Source organism: Polypterus senegalus, chromosome 1, assembly GCF_016835505.1.
Source record: "Polypterus senegalus isolate Bchr_013 chromosome 1, ASM1683550v1, whole genome shotgun sequence".
NCBI lineage: Eukaryota > Metazoa > Chordata > Cladistia > Polypteriformes > Polypteridae > Polypterus > Polypterus senegalus.
The window spans coordinates 89638804-89656538 of NC_053154.1; the positions used below are offsets into that span (position 1 = coordinate 89638804).

The 17735-nt window shown below is 36.0% G+C and overlaps 1 protein-coding gene and 1 long non-coding RNA gene across 3 annotated transcripts in view; one reads left to right on the forward strand and one right to left on the reverse strand.

Moving 5' to 3' along the window:
* Positions 1 to 8536, reverse strand: part of ret (ret proto-oncogene receptor tyrosine kinase) — a 152132-nt gene extending 143596 nt beyond the window's left edge. The window contains exon 1 of one of the 2 annotated variants that reach the window (XM_039753135.1): positions 8296 to 8530. In XM_039753135.1, coding sequence (XP_039609069.1) covers positions 8296 to 8353 — 58 coding nt within the window. In that variant the 5' untranslated portion in view covers positions 8354 to 8530. Of the gene's footprint in view, positions 1 to 8295 lie in introns of both variants that reach the window. The other variant, XM_039753136.1, reaches the window with a different exon arrangement.
* A 147-nt stretch (positions 8537 to 8683) lies between these two features.
* Positions 8684 to 15981, forward strand: LOC120529263. The gene is made up of 3 exons (XR_005633729.1): positions 8684 to 8821; positions 11440 to 11536; positions 15638 to 15981. It is a non-coding gene; the product is annotated as an uncharacterized LOC120529263 (long non-coding RNA).
* The last annotated feature ends 1754 nt before the right edge of the window (positions 15982 to 17735 follow it).

A 17735-nucleotide genomic window follows, 5' to 3' on the forward strand; every position in this document is an offset into this window, starting at 1 on the left:
GGATGGGGGACCCAATGCCACCTCACACGGTGACTGAGCTGCAGGCTATGGACGTATATATATATGTAAATAGGATTCAGTTAGCGTTGCGAACCCGCGTACCAAATTTCTTGAAGATGGGCCCATAAGTAACAAAGACTGTTGAAAAGTTCAGTATGGCGGCGAAAGTGGCATCATACCATCGAAATAAGTACGTACATCAGTTTCGGTTAGCGCAGGGAAGCCGCCTACCAAATTTCGTGAAGATGGGGCCATGAATAAGAAAGTTCCAAATGGAGGACGTTGTCAACCGTTATCGACCGTTATGACCGTTACGTGTAGAATTTCAAAATGAAACCTGCTTAACTTTTGTAAGTAAGCTGTAAGGAATAAGCCTGCCAAATTTCAGCCTTCTACCTACACGGGAAGTTGGAGAATTAGTGACGTTGGAAAGCTCAATATGGCGGCCGACAGTGGCGTCATACCACCGAAATAAGTATGTACATTGGTTTCGGTTAGCGCAGGGAAGCCGCCTACCAAATTTCGTGAAGATGGGGCCATCAATAAGAAAGTTCAACATGGCGGACGTTGTTGACCGTTATGAGTAGAATTTCGAAATGAAACCTGCTTAACTTTTGTAAGTAAGCTGTAAGGAATGAGCCTGCCAAATTTCAGCCTTCTACCTACACGGGAAGTTGGAGAATTAGTGACGTTTGGAAAATTCAATATGGCGGCCGACAGTGGCGTCATACCACCGAAATAAGTATGTACATTGGTTTTGGTTAGTGCAGGGAAGCCACCTATCAAATTTCGTGAAGATGGGGCCATAAATAAGAAAGTTCAACATGGCGGACATTGTCGACCGTTATCGACCGTTATGACCATTACGTGTAGAATTTCGAAATGAAACCTGCTTAACTTTTGTAAGTAAGCTGTAAGGAATGAGCCTGCCAAATTTCAGCCTTCTACCTACACGGGAAGTTGGAGAATTAGTGATGAGTCAGTGAGTGAGTGAGTGAGTGAGTGAGTGAGTGAGGGCTTTGCCTTTTATTAGTATAGATTTGTGTTGTTTGTTTACACTTTTTAATTTGTACACAGTTCACATGCACTTACGAAGGCCTTGTAAAGCATGAAAACACTTAGAACGGAAGGAAAGATCTCAAACAGTTTATGATGGAATTAGAAAAGGGCATCCAAGTACTTCTAATAACCAAAAACAGATTTCAGATTTAGTTTAGAAAATGAAAACTACATTTCTACTAAACAGAATTTGCTTAATTGGATTTCTGTTAATGTGTGCATTATGCTGTACTTTACAGATAATGCTAAAGTCTTACATCCAATACGTATAATATGCTCAATACAAAAGTCCATCTGTTCGTCCATGTGAAACAATTTGGCGTCAAGAGGATCAATTTGGTTGAAATTTGGCACACTTATTCTTCAAGAAAAACAATTTCATTCAGATATCTCGAATATACCATTTTGTACACATTGCTGAAATTTCAAAATCTCCCATTAAAAAGCATTGGAAGTTTGCAGACTTATCTATTTTAAAACAGAGAGATGTTCTGTGCAACTTCAACTACAAAGTAATTTACTGTGTCAATTTTACCTCGAAAGCAGTTACTTCAGCTTGTATATTTTCTAATTTTTTCTTTTACTTATTCAGCAGCCACCTCAAAAGCAAAATACTGGAACTCCTTCAGCCTTGTGCACTGAAGCAACTATACCTCGCTTCAGGACACAGGATGGGGTGGGATCAGACATAGGCAGAGTTAGAGAATCAAGTGTTACCATATAAGGAAGGTATGACATTAGATGTTTATGCATTTTTATTTATTTCATACAGTAATAATTACATTGTTTATTTATCATCTTACAAAAAAAGTCCTGTCGCTTACTGTACCAAAATGCTGAATATGTTATGTCAACAATCCAGCTTCTGCCTCTGACCCATCCTATGCTCATCTTTGTTTCTGCAGGATGTTTTGCGTAAACCTCAGTTGCAGCAATTTACTTTGACTACTCCTTGAAATCAGAATGGGTTAGTCACATGATGTTCACACATAAAAAACAAAAGCAACTTAGCTTACAAAGAAATGTATTAAAGATGACTTGGTGGCACTATATGCTACAGTGAATAAACATGTTCTCAGTATGTCCATTACACTAAAAACAACCTCATGGCTTCATTACCTAAAGCCACAATGATCTGCTATCTGTCATGTCTGGATGCAGCCAACAACTTTAGCTTGAAATTTCAGCGCAGAATTTAAATCTCCATCACATACTTCTCTGCAAAATGTTCAATGTTTACAATCTGAAGTACAAATAGCCACAGACTGTCCATGTTCAGTTTCATCCATATGATATTGTAAAATGGTACTAAAAACATACTTAATGGACACTACTAATATATATAATTACACTCTATTATTACTGTTATTACTTTGGTTACTGCTTTTCACTTTATCTATTGTGGGTTATAGTAAACTGTAGTCACCAATGGGATCTACTGTGTCTGCATCTCAAGCCATTTTGCAATGTGACAAAATTATTAAAAGATTATTTTCATAATGGCACACTGATTACATACATTGTGATTTAGATAACTGATCACACTGTACCAGTGTAGAACAGTGAGTCATGAAAGTTGTAATTGAATTTAAACTGTTTGGTTCTGTGAAGATAATTCCAGGAGTATGTCTTTTAAACCTGTAAAACTGTTAAATTTAATTTTGACACTAAGTAAGAAGATAAGCTGCTGTTTTTTCTACTCAGTTTTATTAAAGTTAAATTCCATGAACAAACTAACATGGTTTATTACTTTTTCTCCCCTTTTTTTACTTTGTAACAATTATCTAGTGTCATTACGATACTATTATGGATATAGTGGTAGTGCTGTGAATGAGTTTTAGAAGGTAAATGCTCATGGTTTAAAGCTGGAGCTGATCATTCTTAAATGCTGTTCTACTGCTGTTTTTTGTGGGTATATTGTACAGTATTTGCGTTAACAGTCAGCATACTATTTAGCGACTGTCTGGCCTATGAAACAAGCATGTGGTGTCTATCCCACAGAATTAAATTAATAGGCCCGGTGTAGCATGTTCGACATTAAACTCCCCATGCACATTGACATGACAAAATGTAAAAATTGTGTTCGTTTTTATTTCTAGATTTGCCAGTAAGTTTTCATTAGTTATTTACCGACAAAGTAGAAAAATCAGATGAGTGTTACTTTAGTTTAATCTAACTTGCTTACAAAAGTGCACAACTGTTTCTTATAAACATAAAGGGCTTGTTTTATAAAATAATTTATAACATGTTCACACCAAGAAATTTTTGAGCTTTTTATGTGTACATAATTCTATGCAACCAACATAAAAATGGTATACATGTAACACACGGTATACAGTATAGCCAAGATTTGTCTTCAAACTGACTTTTAAAGCAGTATTAATTTTATAAAAAAAACTGAGGAGAGCAACAAAAAATTAAAATAGAACAAAATACTACAAGAAACAAACATCAGTCAGGTGATGGGGTACAGTGTAGAATGCATATTGTATTTGTCAGCTTTGGAAGTGAGATGCACTTTCTACAATGTATTAAATATTTTAGTAAACTTCCAAATTAATAAAAAAAAAATTTAAAAAATAATGTGAATAAAAAAGTAGTCATTTTATGTAAGTGAGGTTTTAAAGCTTGTCATGTATACAAGAAATATTATGAATACTGTACAACTATCTGAGTTTGCATCAGTAGGATTGTACTTCTCTGTTGCTCGCATTCAGTTACTCATAGCAGTATAGTAAATAGTATTTTGCTTTCCTTTCCTGAGGTGGTTGCCAATGAACGGTCGCTTTGCCTATAATTATACATCTCCATATAATACTGCTTGAAAACAACACTATTATTGCCCATTTAAGGACAAGATTTGATACTTCAATTATTCACCGTTTGCTTTGTGAGTCCTGATGTGGGATGCAAGGATAGTATATTTACCTATTTTTAGTCAACTTTAAATGCAAATAAACAGTATATCAGCTCTGTGAGGAAATACAGGAAACGAACTTTTATCAACTCTTTATTATATTGTTAAAAATATCTTAATTCCAAAATTAAATGTCAAACATGGGACAACTATTTATTTAGTAGTACATGCATACATATCTAATATATTGGTAAAACTGGTAAGTACTTTTCTCTGTTTGAAGTTTTGAAATATCAAAACAAAATTCAGTCTAGTACTAAGAAAATGAAATAATAAAGGTTTTCTGTTTGCATATATTTAAAAAAAAAGATACAATTATTTGGCCATCTTAGAGTATGTAACAAGGGAAGAAGCTCTTGATAATTGCAAAAAAATCCTGAAAAATCTGCAAACCTACTAATGTATTTTCTGATAATAGAAGCATTGTTTATACTATCATTGTACCAGTTCAGGGCTTTGTTTGAGATTCATGTGAACATTTAAAGTTTGATTTCAATGTAACAATTTCTGCTTTAGCACTGGTAAGGTAGCAGCTAACAGCATGCAGGTCTCCATATAGATTTCAGACTTCAAATTTGTATATTTTAAAAACATTTCTTCTTTTAGAACATCCATCCATCCATTTTCCAACCCGCTGAATCCGAACACATGGTCACGGGGGTTTGCTGGAGCCAATTCCAGCCAACACAGGGCACAAGGCAGGAACCAATCCTGCTCAGGGTGCCAACCCACCACAGTTCTTTTAGAACATTTCCTTTACTTTTTAAACTTTTTTCCTATGAAGGTGTCTGGTACTTATTCATACTACAGTACTTCTACTTCTAGGTACATTTACCTTTTGCCGATATAAATTATCTACACTTTAATACTGAGCTATTGCCACTTTATTTCACCCCAGGACTTATTTTCACACAGTATTCAATTACTCTTCTTTACAGTGTACGGTATTTCTTTTTTAATGCTGATAGAGCTGAAAGGGTTTGTTATGGCTGAACAATCAGGGTCAAAAATAAACTGATAAATATAGAATACCTAAAGACTGAGCTAGAATCAATGGAAAGGGCAAAAAGTAATAGTTCTTATACACCTAGATGTTTATGTACCCTCAAACAATGTACAAAATATATCTGAATGTTAGAATTACATACCAAACCTGCTTAATCCAATTCTGTGACACCACATGGCCACAGCTAAATATGGCAACATAGGATGCAAGGTAGAAATCCCCATCCTGGGTTCCAGTTCACTTTAGAACCCACCAACACATGACGTCAGGGAACCAGTTTGGAATTACCAGTTACAATGACCTACATGCCTTTGGGAAATGGAAGGAAAACTGGAGCACATACTGTATAGAGAAACCTGTGCAGATACCACGAACACGTGCAGACTATAGAGAAACAACTATTGGGTGTCAGATTCAAAGCATTTTATTCAAATCCCAGCGCAACAATAGTTTAAAGCTGCACAAGACCGAGACAACAATTTTGTATGTTATTGAGTTCAGGGCTGGTGGGAGTATTTAAACAGTAAGTCTTAGTTGATTATGGATGCTCTGCTTTTTGAACATCACTTTAAAATCATTTTAATGCAATAAAAGAGCACCTCAACATATTTTCAACAAATAATATGATTAAAACAACATAATACATAATGCCCCCAGCAAATTACTAATGTTTCATCATTCTGCAAAGATAATGTGCCCATTCAATTGCATATTTCTGTTTTATATCTCTCTAAACTTTCAATATTTTTTAACACTAATCTATCATGCTTGTCACAAAAATGATACTTTTGAATAATATTACTTTTTGATAACTGAATCTGTCTAGTATAGATAATTAGGCTGTGCCCCTTAAATCTAAATTGAATTAACTTGGCTTGATAATGTTATTTTATTATAGATATTTTGCACTTTAGAGACATCTGCTACATACATAAATACAATATTTGCAAGAATATCATAAACAATGATATTTGTAATTCTTTGTTTAGAGCAAGTATAGGGTAATAGGTTTTAATAAAAATAAAACAAGGTTTTTATAAATTAAAAATAATGGAATTTCAGACTGTTAACTTGGTAAAAAAGTAAAAGTAATAATATCCAGCAAAGGTTAACAAACACATTTTAAGAAAAACCTTATAATGTGAAAAAATCCAAAATTGTTATGGAAAAACAGTATCTATGAGCAATGACTTTTAACTGTCAACTGTGGGATATTATCATAGATACAAAACTGACAAATACATTACATTATTTATGTTTATAGCAAAAACAAATCTGAAAAATGCCAGTGAATTGGTGGAAAACATGAAAGTGAAAAAAAAGTAAATTATCTAACAGTTCAGCGTAAGCTAAAGTTTAAAATCTAGAATGCCACATTTCTGAATATTATTCATTTTTGAAAGAGTAGTAAAAAGTAGTTCTAGTATATACAGTATGTGTTTTTATCATTTGGTCTATTCCAAAAGGTGGTCATGTATGACCCATAATTGGAATTGTGTATCCAGAAAATAAATCTCTGAAAATACTACTAAAAATGTAAGGTTGAAACCACCAACACACATTTAGAGAATAAACGTTGATTAGTTGTTTAACAATAATTGATGTGACTGCAAATTATGCTGCTATAAAACAATATATTTTTTATTACCTGCCATCTACAAATCAAAAGATCAAAATTTATTTCCATATAGCACTTCCCATAATGAGAAACATAGGAATGGGGTTCTAAAAGCAAAATACTCCATCTTATAAGAATCAATTTTAGCCACATGCAAAATCATGCAAATATAGATAATAAAGTCATACAAAAGCACAAGATCTTTTAATGCAATATAATTAGTATAAGAAATAGCCTTAAACATTATTTCAAATGTAAATAAAAATTAGCACTGTGGAAGGAACTGTATATTTAATTCACTCTATCTACAGACTTCAAACCACACATTTTTTGTAGATGAAATTCAATTGACTGGAAGATGGTGGTTGCAGATTGGATATGTTGCTCCTGTTACAGTATTGGTTACGTCAACTTTAATTGGGTTTGGATACAGACCATGAAGAGAAGCATATTAGTAGCCAGAACCAAAGTGAGCTGAAGGGTGTCAACCAGGCAGTTCACATACTGCTACTAAATCAATGAGGCCATGCTGGATTGATTAAGTAGGGTCTCTTGATGAGGAGACTTTAGATTTACTGTGACCTACACAGTATCTTAAATACTGCAGCTCTGTTTCAGCAATAATTCACTTCTTAGGAGCATTATCTCTGGTACATTGTACACAAGTAAAATTAACCTCCTGCAGAGGGGTTAGAATATGATAATCTGGGTGGAACTTTAAAAAGTTTTCGAAGAAAGCCATTTAACATTTCGTGACTTTCATTAATAAGAATATGGTGTGTGTCTCTGATTAATAACAAGTATACAGAAACACCTTACCTGTTGGTCAAGAAAAAATTAAAATTATTTTAAATGGATTCTTTATCAATGAAACAAATGTTTTTTTTATCAAAAAATTATGCTAATGAATGATTGTATTTTTTTAGGTTAACCAGAAATGTAAAGGATTAAGACAGAGCACTATAGAACAAAAGAGAGCAGCACAGGGGGAACTCTAAATCAATGTTAACTTCAGAAAAATCAATAAAAAATACACATTTCTGCCACAATAAAGGCTGGATAGGAAGACCCTTGTAACCTTATACCATATAAAATGTCGGTTTGTAGTTGCAACCTGGGATTTCATTCGTTTTAATCTTAAAAGTTCTCCTTTGTATATAAACAACACAGTAAAAAATGAGTGAAACGTTCTTAGCAACACGTGATAAAGAACAACGTCCAAATTAATTGACATTTTTAAATGAACTTGTCAAGAATATCTCCTGTTAACGTAACTTCAGGAGAAATTAACTGGTGTACATAACATACAGTATTTCATACTTTAAAATTATTTCGAAGTAGAAAAATAACGGACTCCAGCGCACGCTCTTCTATATGCAGTAATAGCACACTCCTTAAGATGCTGCAGCTCCAGAACGCTTATTAAGATCGCAAATGATTGCTTCAGACCAAACTTAGTTTAGCAATATAGATCTTTGTTTTTTTTCATTAATCAACCGTTTTTCTAATTCAAATTAAAAACGGAGGAGCAAGCAGGCGTGTAAATAAACAACGTTTAAAACGATAAGTAAGCAGGTTCTACTTTTTAAAAATATATTTTCGTACACTACGGTATATCAGTCGAATTAATAAAGTAAAACCGTCTAATATATGTCAATTCTCAACAAATACTAGTAATCTCATTATGACGCCTACCTTTGAAGATGAGCAGAAATATTGCCACCGCACGTTTTAAACGTGATCCAGTCCCCATTGTTTAAAAGTTAAAAAATCAAAGCAACACGAAACGCAGGCTCCTTTAGACCATTGGACGAAAAGGCGCGCGGCACACATCCAGGGGTGCCACTGACTTGGGTGACCAGTGCCTCCTGCCCAGTAGCGCCATGCACACGTCTCGGACTGCGCTCTTCGCACTGTGTGCGGGGTGTAGACAGGGAGCGGAGGTGCTCCCCCCTTGCTGCACGAGGATGTGTTTCCATTCAGTCCAGCTGGAGGAGCTCTAAATGATCGTCTGAGCGGAGGAAGGTGGGAGTGAAAGACTGAGGGATTCGCTGGAACTGACAGGTGCAGCGTCAGCCCCTTGTTTGAATGGGGTTGCTTTCGGTTTCGTGTTGGTTACGGGGTTATTTTCCTAAATAATATAGCGAGGGAGGAAACATGAAACTTGACGGGGAGAGAAAATAAAACAACCAAATAGAAAGCAGCAGCCCAACCTGCACAGGTGGGTGACCTACTGATAAAACGTGACACTGTCCGCGGTATCGTTTTTTTTTCTCTATGCAGTTTTGGCTACTTTCTGGTAATAAGTATAGGTGGCTTTTTACTCAACAAAGTTTTTTAAACACATATTTTGTTCATTGCATTTCTATTGCTTTAATACACATATGTTTAATAAGCAATCACTTTTAGGAGTGGTGTGATTTTTAAAGTTTCTTTTCGCCGCACTATTAAAACGCTTGCTAAAGTATCTGTATTTTCTGATGCATATATTCTGGCGTTATGAACATTTTAAGTTTGAAGACAGTGTTCACTGTAAATAGCGCCCTGTCAGGTAACACTTTAGATTATCAGTACCCTCTAGCAATAAATAAGTTTTTGTTTTGAAGTTAATCGCTCTAATTGGGCAAGATAACAAATAAGTCGTAAAGGGGTTACAGAAATAGCCGATTACAACGTCATCACTTGAGTTTACAGTCCACTACTTGCAATGCGCAATTAAAATATTTGCAGTGCGACGGTTTTTTGGGTCATATTCACTTCATTGCATTTGATTAGTTTAATTAACAAAGTACACATCTCTCTGTCCCATCCTAATTGCCTACATCCACAACCACACACATTTGAACAAATACTGTATATTTGTGAGCATATGTTATTATTAATGTCACTTATAGAATTTATTTAATAGCTGAAATAGACTGATGATTTAAAATGTCTAGAAAGCTACAATAAATAATAATTGTGCTAATTGGCTCCTTTAAAAAGTCAACAATGTGACATGTCAATGAGACAATGAAAACTATTTCTTTTTCCAATTATGGTGCCTTTTAATAAAACTAATGTATATTTGTATTCTTATCCTGTTTAGCCTACATGATACTTCTCATTTATAGTGTCAATTTTTTTCAAAAATGCAGTATATTTTATGGTAATTATCATGTTGACATACAACAATGACAATTGTTGCCAGCCACAGTTATTTATATAAATACCTATGTAGTAATTGGTGGGGGGCTGTTGACAGGAAACCATCTATTCATTTAAATAGCATTGTCTTTTTGACTGTCCAGCCTTCTTGAATGTAATTATTTCTTTAGATTGGATTTATATTTCCTGGTGGTCATGTCAAGTGATGGAGTGCCCTTAAAAAATAGACAAGAGAGAAAAAAGGAGAGTCCTGTAACCTGGCTAGAGAGACAGTGTGTTCAGCCAGTGGTTGTGGATCCCACTACCCCAGTGTGGTGATGAAGACACCGCGCTGGAAAAATCAGTGCCATCCTTTGGATGAGACATAAAACTGAGGTCCTGACTCTTTGCTGTCCCACAAGATCCCTGAGCATCTTTTGTAAAGAGTAGGGTGCTTCCCAATATCCAGGCTAAATTGCCCATCACGGCCTGGTCACTCTGGCCCCCTAATCATCTCCTGTCCCTTATTGACTTACTGTGTCTCTCACCCTTTCACCACCTAATAACAAATCTGCAGTGAGAGTACTGGCACAAAATGGTCGACATCGCATCATCCAGGTGGATGCTGCATATTGGTGGTGGCTGTAGGAGATACCCACTGTCTTTGTGAAGTACTTTGAGTGTCTTGAAAAGTGCTATATAAATGCAATGTCTTCTTCATCTTTTTAGTAAGGAGTCTCAGATCATAAAATTAAATTCTGGGGATGTGCTATGCATTGGCTAGAGAAGGATTCCTCTTAAACTCAGTTTCTTAACAAGTGATGCTACCAGTAGGGATTTATACCTGATGACTCCAGCAGACCCCTGAACACACAAGTGAATGATTGTTGCCCAGAAAGAAACTTTCCAAGATGTGATAAACAGCAGTTCACTGCTTGTATATATAGTAGATACGAAGTAGCAATTATGTGCTCATTTGCAGGGAAAATGAGGGATTAGAACACTGAAGCTGAGAAAAAAATTAGAGAGAGAAAGTAGTGGGGGATACACAGTATTGATTAAATTTGGAAAGATGAGGGAAAGCAGGCCAGTTGCCAACTGAAACAGTTAGGGATCCAGACACAAGTTCATTTAAACCCAGATAGCAATCTATTATTTGTCTGTTATGATTGGTGTTCATTCTCTTTTCCCTGCTTTCCTTTAATTAAATAAATGCCTTCAGGGACCATGACCTTCGCTTTGACCAGAGATATAGGAAGGGAATAGATGAATTGTATGTATATTGTATTAAATTGCTACAGTGGTTCTGGAAAAAAGTTATCACCCCCATTTTTAATAAACAAAGAAACTGCATGTCACATTTTGCTGTATATTCTGACTCGTACTACTGTATAAGAAGAGCCTGCTAATTATGAAAGCAGTGACCAACTATGCAGAGCCTTCTGTTCTCTAGGGACATTAAAACTAATCAGCCTTTTTATCGGATTTGAATCCTCAACCATATGTTACTCAATAGGAATCAATATTGACCAAGCAATGTGATACCATTCTTGTGTTTAGTGAGATGATTTGTTCTTCCTGACATAGTCAGAAGCTTCTTTAAAATTCTTAGTGATTTCTTTTTGAAGATTTGCTTATTTTCTGTTTTGCTTATGCCTTTGGGCAGTGTTCTATGGAGCTAATTCTCATTTTCTCTCTTCTTTTTCTGGTAAGCTTTAGGCATCAACAGGCTGGACGGGCATCAGAGTTCCCTTTTAACAGAAATAGTTACTAGTTGTTCCAAGAAAATTTCAAAGCACTCCCTAGCCAGGTGAGAGAGATCATTCCTGGGCCCGCCCCAGGTTTCCACTCAGTGTGATATGCTTGGCATATTGTATCTCCTGTGAGAAGCCCCCTGGGGCATCTTCACTAGATGTCTAAAGCCACTCAACTGACTCCTTTCCAGTGCTGCAACAGCTGCAAATTCTCATTTCGACCTTTGTACAGTAGTTGTGGTCTCATTCTTTTAGTCACTTTCCACAATGCACAACCATAAATATGGATATGTAGGCTGAGTGGAAAAACAAGAGCTTTGTCTGAGGACTTTCTTTAGTTCTCTTTTCACTTCCATTATCTATACACCTGGATTCCTGGCACTACTGCACCAACCAATTGGTAAACCTTATGGTTATCTGTTTCTCATACAATGACAAATAGCAAGCAAACAAATTTGTTTTTTTTAGTTACTCCATTTATTATTATATATTAAATACACTCAGACAAAATTTTGTATTCATAAATTAAATAACATAAATTATTCATAAATTTCAAAATGTGATTTTTCTTCCACCAAATGTGCATGTTGAATTAATTGAAAATTTCAAATTGGTCCCATATAAAGGTGGATTTGTGGAAGGCATCATTCTTGCCTTGTGCCTAATGTTTTTTTCTGGCGTTCTGTGACCCCGCATTTTATTAGGTGGATTTCCAAATGTTTAAATTTCACAAAATAACTGCTCTTGAAAACTTTTACAGAAATATGTATTAAACCAAAAGTATACCATTACATTTAAAAATATACACCAGAATTTCAATGAGCCCAATTCAAAAATTGATTGTAATACTTGTACAGGAAAATACATAATATACTGAATTTTTAAAAGTCATCAAATTTTCAGAAATCTTTCAAATAATACAGTGTGAAATGAATAGTTTTGACACACAAAAAAGGTTTGGGACAGCCACTCGTAACCAGGCTGCATAAAGGCAAATATTAAGTACAGATGTGTACAGAGTTGAGTCCAGAACAGAACTGAGTAAAAGCAGAATTTGGTCTGTCTCTTATGGCTGGTTGGCAAAAGTGATGTTAATGAGGCCGGAACTGGAGCTGATGTCAGTGAGGCCGGAACTGGAGGTGATGTCAGTGAGGCCGGATCTGGAGGTGATGTCAAGGAGGCTAGAATCAGAATTGACGTCTTCGGGGCAGAATCAGGCAAAATTTCCCATGTTTGGCCAGTAGGGATAGCAGAGAAAGGTTTCTTTCTTTCCCTGGCCTGGCATGGAAATACCTTGGATTGGTTCTTTAAGCTGCCTCCCATGCGCACGTGTTTATCAACAGTTACGAGGGTAGTCCTTTACACATAAGTAGATGTGATGATCATATCACTAAGTGATTTTCATTTTATGTGACAATAATGACACTAACTGTAACAAATGTACTGCTTTTGCAGTTGTGAATTTGGATTGCACAAATATTTTTTTATTGTCGCATTCTCTAGGTCTGTGCAGGGTTTGCCAGATTACTATGGTTTTCCTTCTGCATCCCACAAGCCATGCATATTAGATTGATTGCTGACTCTGAACTAGCTGTTTTGAGCTAGCATAGTCATGTCCATGAATGTTCTCTGTAATGGATTGATGTCCTGTCTGGGGTTGACTACAAACTTGTACCTGATGTTGTCAGTTTAGTTTCCAGCACCCTGTAGTTCTATAATTGTATTAAGCTGTTTTTAAAAAAGATGGATGGATGAATAGATGAATTGACTATTGCAGTAATTATTAAGCATTTGAAGAATTATGGGCAATGAACAGGCATTCTGCTTTTCAAAAATAATATCCTGTTAAACAAATAATGACAGAAAAACTCACCCTGACCTTTCACTTCCTTCTTCGAACTTTTCTTTCATGCAAACCCCTCAATAACATTCTTGTAGTCTATCGCAGTTATAAGGCTATTTTCTGTTGCCAGAAATGCAAATGTTTTTACTCAGAGTTGCTCAAAGGAAGTTCTTGACTCTTTTAAGGACAAAAGCAATTTGAAATTAAAAGGTCACATAGCTCCTCAAGATCCGAAGCTAGCTCACACAAGGAATCCTTTGTTTTTAAATAAGAATATTTATTTCTTGATGTTTAAAAATGAACCTTCCCACAACATCCTCTGCTGTTTAACATAATGTTTATAAATATTCTTTCTTTCCGTTTGGTACATCTGAGGTTAATGAAGAGTGAAAGTGCTAATGAAGCTATCTATTGAATTATTGAGATTCTGATCAAGGAGGCAAATTAATCTTATATTTATTTTTGCACTGTATATAATTCTCTTTATTTACAGAAATTTGTTAGTACCAAATAAAACCCATCATTAAATATTTCGGTGATGCACCCCCCAGATATAGTAACGTATGCATTAGCCTATTTTACCTATGTTTTGAAACTTCCCTCATGATTTTCTCACTTATGAGCAAAACCCCAAATGTAGCATCTGTTTCCACTTGAACAGTAGAAAACAGTAAGTCAACCATAACTTCGATTTTGTAGATCATAGTCATGTGGATTATGACCTGAGACATCTTCTCCAATTTCCTATTTAAGATGGTGGCACAGCATGCTTGATATTGTAGCTTTTGGATACAGAAATCAAACAACTTTGTGTGCCTTGTACTTTAGTTTGTATTAGAGAATTATATTTTCTTATTTTGGCTGTAACTTTTTTGGGAGTCAATGAGCAACCCTTCATTTGATACAAAGTCAAACCAGTGGTACTCAAGGGTTCTCCGAAGAAACACAGTACCAAAGGAGTCCAGTCTTTGTCTCAGGTTACTGGATAGCGTCCATGTCCAACCACCATATAGCAAGACAGGAAGGACTCAAAAGATTTGGACTTTCATCTTTTTGCATAGATATTGGGAGCGCCACACACTCCTTTCCAGCGACATCATTACTACCATACTCTCCCAAAACTTCTACTGACTTCATAGGAAGAGTAACCAGAGACATGAATGTCACTGCCAAGGTAAGTAAACCTTCTGACAAGGTCGACACTTCTCTCCGCAGACAGACGTACTGCTGATGGCTGTGCCTAAGATGTCATTAAAGGCCTGGATCTTGGTTTTTATCCAAGACACTTGCAAGCCCTGACACTCAGAGTCTTCGCTTCCCTATCTGAGCCTCCATTGATTCCATGAAGATCACAGCATTGTCAGCAAAGTCAAGATCAGTGAATCTTTCTTACATATATTAAATTAATTATTGTAGTTAACAATTTTTTTTGTAGTGAGAATGAATTAGTTTATAGCGTATTTTAAAAGTAAGCTGTCTGCCTTTGTAAAACTAAATTCTAAAATTATAGTGGAAACATTTAAGTTTTGACAAACAAGAGTAATTATTACCAGTTAAAATTATGTGTTTGGTTATGTACAGTAAGGCAAACTCTAGATAGTACTGTACACAGAGACAGATACAATTTACATTGGCAAAGGAGCGCATACACAGTTAACTGTGAGTCCCTGTAGAGTCCCTTTTGGAGGGTAATCCACCTGGTATGCCATATGTGCTTTAAGACCACAGAAGTAAATATTGTGTTGGCACTAAACTGACAGAGAAAAGTCATAAGGGATGAACTGAATGCAAAGAGAGCTGGATTACATCATAGAACAGGTCCTGTTAGATGTTTTGGAAGGCAAACAGTACTTGTGTTATCAGGGTTGCCTGATCCTTTCACTGTGCACTTAAGCTTGGGGATACAGGGATGTCTGCAGCTGCCAGTGGGGAGATGGCTTATGGCTTTTAGTAAGTGTTCATATCACTACAATTAGAATAGGAGATTGCCCTGAAAGAAGCCTAACATGGACTTTAAACATTGCTGCCTGCCAGTTACTGAGTTTGGAGTCAGAAACTGAATAGGACCAAAGGCTTGATTGGCTAGGATGTAGTCCATCGAAGAGTGAAAGAAGACGAGAGGGAGAGAGAGAGAGAGTTTCAGAAGTGTTGTGGGAGAGTTGCTTGGTGCTTGCAGCAGAGAATTGTGGATAATGAACAATCGGGCAAGTTAACCCACTGTCACACACGCGTGCCAATAGGCCTGACACAGTGTGAATACAACCACCAGGGTATTTGACATTTAGCGCTAATGCTTCTCTCTCTTATCCTTCAGGAAAACATGATTAGAAGACTTACCTTCCCGAAACTCCGTTCAAAATCCATCCAAGAAACAGTCCTCTTCCGGGTACTGAACATACGGCACCATTAGATGATCTAATTTTTGTCTCACTCCAGATGACTTCACATTCCGCTTCCAACCTACAGTATTTTATCACCTCCGGCTCACCATTTTAACATCACTGTCAACTATCATTGTCATTTCCTGTCCATCACATATAAAAATCCTCTGTATCATGAAATGTCTCATGGAAGTCTTTGTTACTCTGAATAGACAACTATCCTCAAGACCTACAGTATACGGGACTGAGTCCTAAACCTTTTTGTGTTTCTCCGTTATTATTGTCTTCACACCACTTTAACCTACGTAGTCAGGTGCAGTGAAGCAGCAGTTTTCTATTCATTGATTACATTGGTCTCTTGATTATTTCTGTCTCCTACACTTAGTTCTGTAATGTCCTTGACATTATTATTTAAGACATTTTGAGTTTTTGGATTCTTGTTTTCTTCCTTGTTTCATAGGTAGCAAATATTTAGGCCTTTTATGGCAGCTACAGAACTGTACTATGAAATATGGCATGCTTTAGCTCCTGGTACTCTACAAATAATAATGTCTTACAGAATGCCGCAAGCATATTTAGGTTACTTTCAACAGAAATGCAGTATTAGAAAAAAAAATGAGATAATATAAATAGACAGAAAGAGAAAAAAAAGATCATTAGCTGTATTAGAGTAAATGTTTCCTGACAGAATCACCTCTTTCTGACAGGGTAGCGCTTTTAGAACATGCTGCCTACTGACTAAATTGCTTTTATGAAGGGTTATGATGGATAGCTACTGATCAAGCAATATTTTCATTTTAAGAGCTATACCTTAAGTGTTCAGAGAGGTAATTCACCAGAGAGGATGCCATTTTGTTTAAAATATTTACTGTAAAGCAATGAAGAGCTGCATTGTAATTTTAATGCTATTCTTATCAAGTAAACTAATTTAGTTTCACTTTAATTTTGAATGTCATTATATTCTCCTTAACATATGTGTAAATTATGTTTAGTATTTTAACATTTTTATGTTATTTTTAAATGAAAGTGAACTATAGACATCACTAGATATCTGTTAGTATAATGTGATTTTATATTATTGTAGTTTCACAATATGACAATAAATTGTTGTAATGTATAGAGTGTTGAATGAGCTTGGAAACTGTTACAGTATTTATAGCTGTCTCCTGTTTACAGCACTCAGTCAGCACCTGCACATAATGATTTGTGCACCTTCTCCTTCTATCAAAATATTCTGGATATTCCTGGCAAATAACATTTGTTAATGGATCTAAGAACACTCATTTGTGTTATGCTGTGCCATTTCCAGGTAGTTTTACTCAGTTAGAATCATTTTGTATTTTTGGGATGCAACACTTGTGTTATAGTTGGCTCTTTTTTCTACATACAAATGTGAGCCAACACTATAGTGCCTTTAATCCTCTTTAATAAAAAAAACCCCTGTGTGCATCCAGGTGTCTGTGTGTGTGTGTCTTCTGGTGAAGTGCGGATGCTCGGGGCCGCACATGTTCAGTCTCTCCCTGTGTAGAGAGAGAGAGAGACACACACACAGGCGCGTGCGTGGGAGAGACACACACAGACACACAGGCGCGTGCGAGAGAGAAATATACACACAGGTGTACGAGAGAGAGAGACACACACACACAGGCGCACGAGAGAGAGAGACACACACACACAGGCGCGCGAGAGAGAGACACACACACAGGCGCGCAAGACACACACACACACACACACAGGCACGCGCATGCATTATTGGAATGTTACTTTTCTTGGTTTTTTATTAAATTACGGATTTTTCAAATATTCATTTTTTTTCCCTGTGCTTAAAACTAATTCAAAAAAAGTGTTTTCAGCGAGCGGTTTGTAGCGCTGTAGCGCAAACTCTTGCAGTGTTACTTTTCTCTGTTGTTCAAGGTTTTCTCAGTGTTATTCAATGTTTTTACATTTAGTTTACTATTACGCTGTGCATTCTATAGTATAATTAACTATATTTGTGCTTAAAAACTTAAAAAATATATATTTACATTCAGT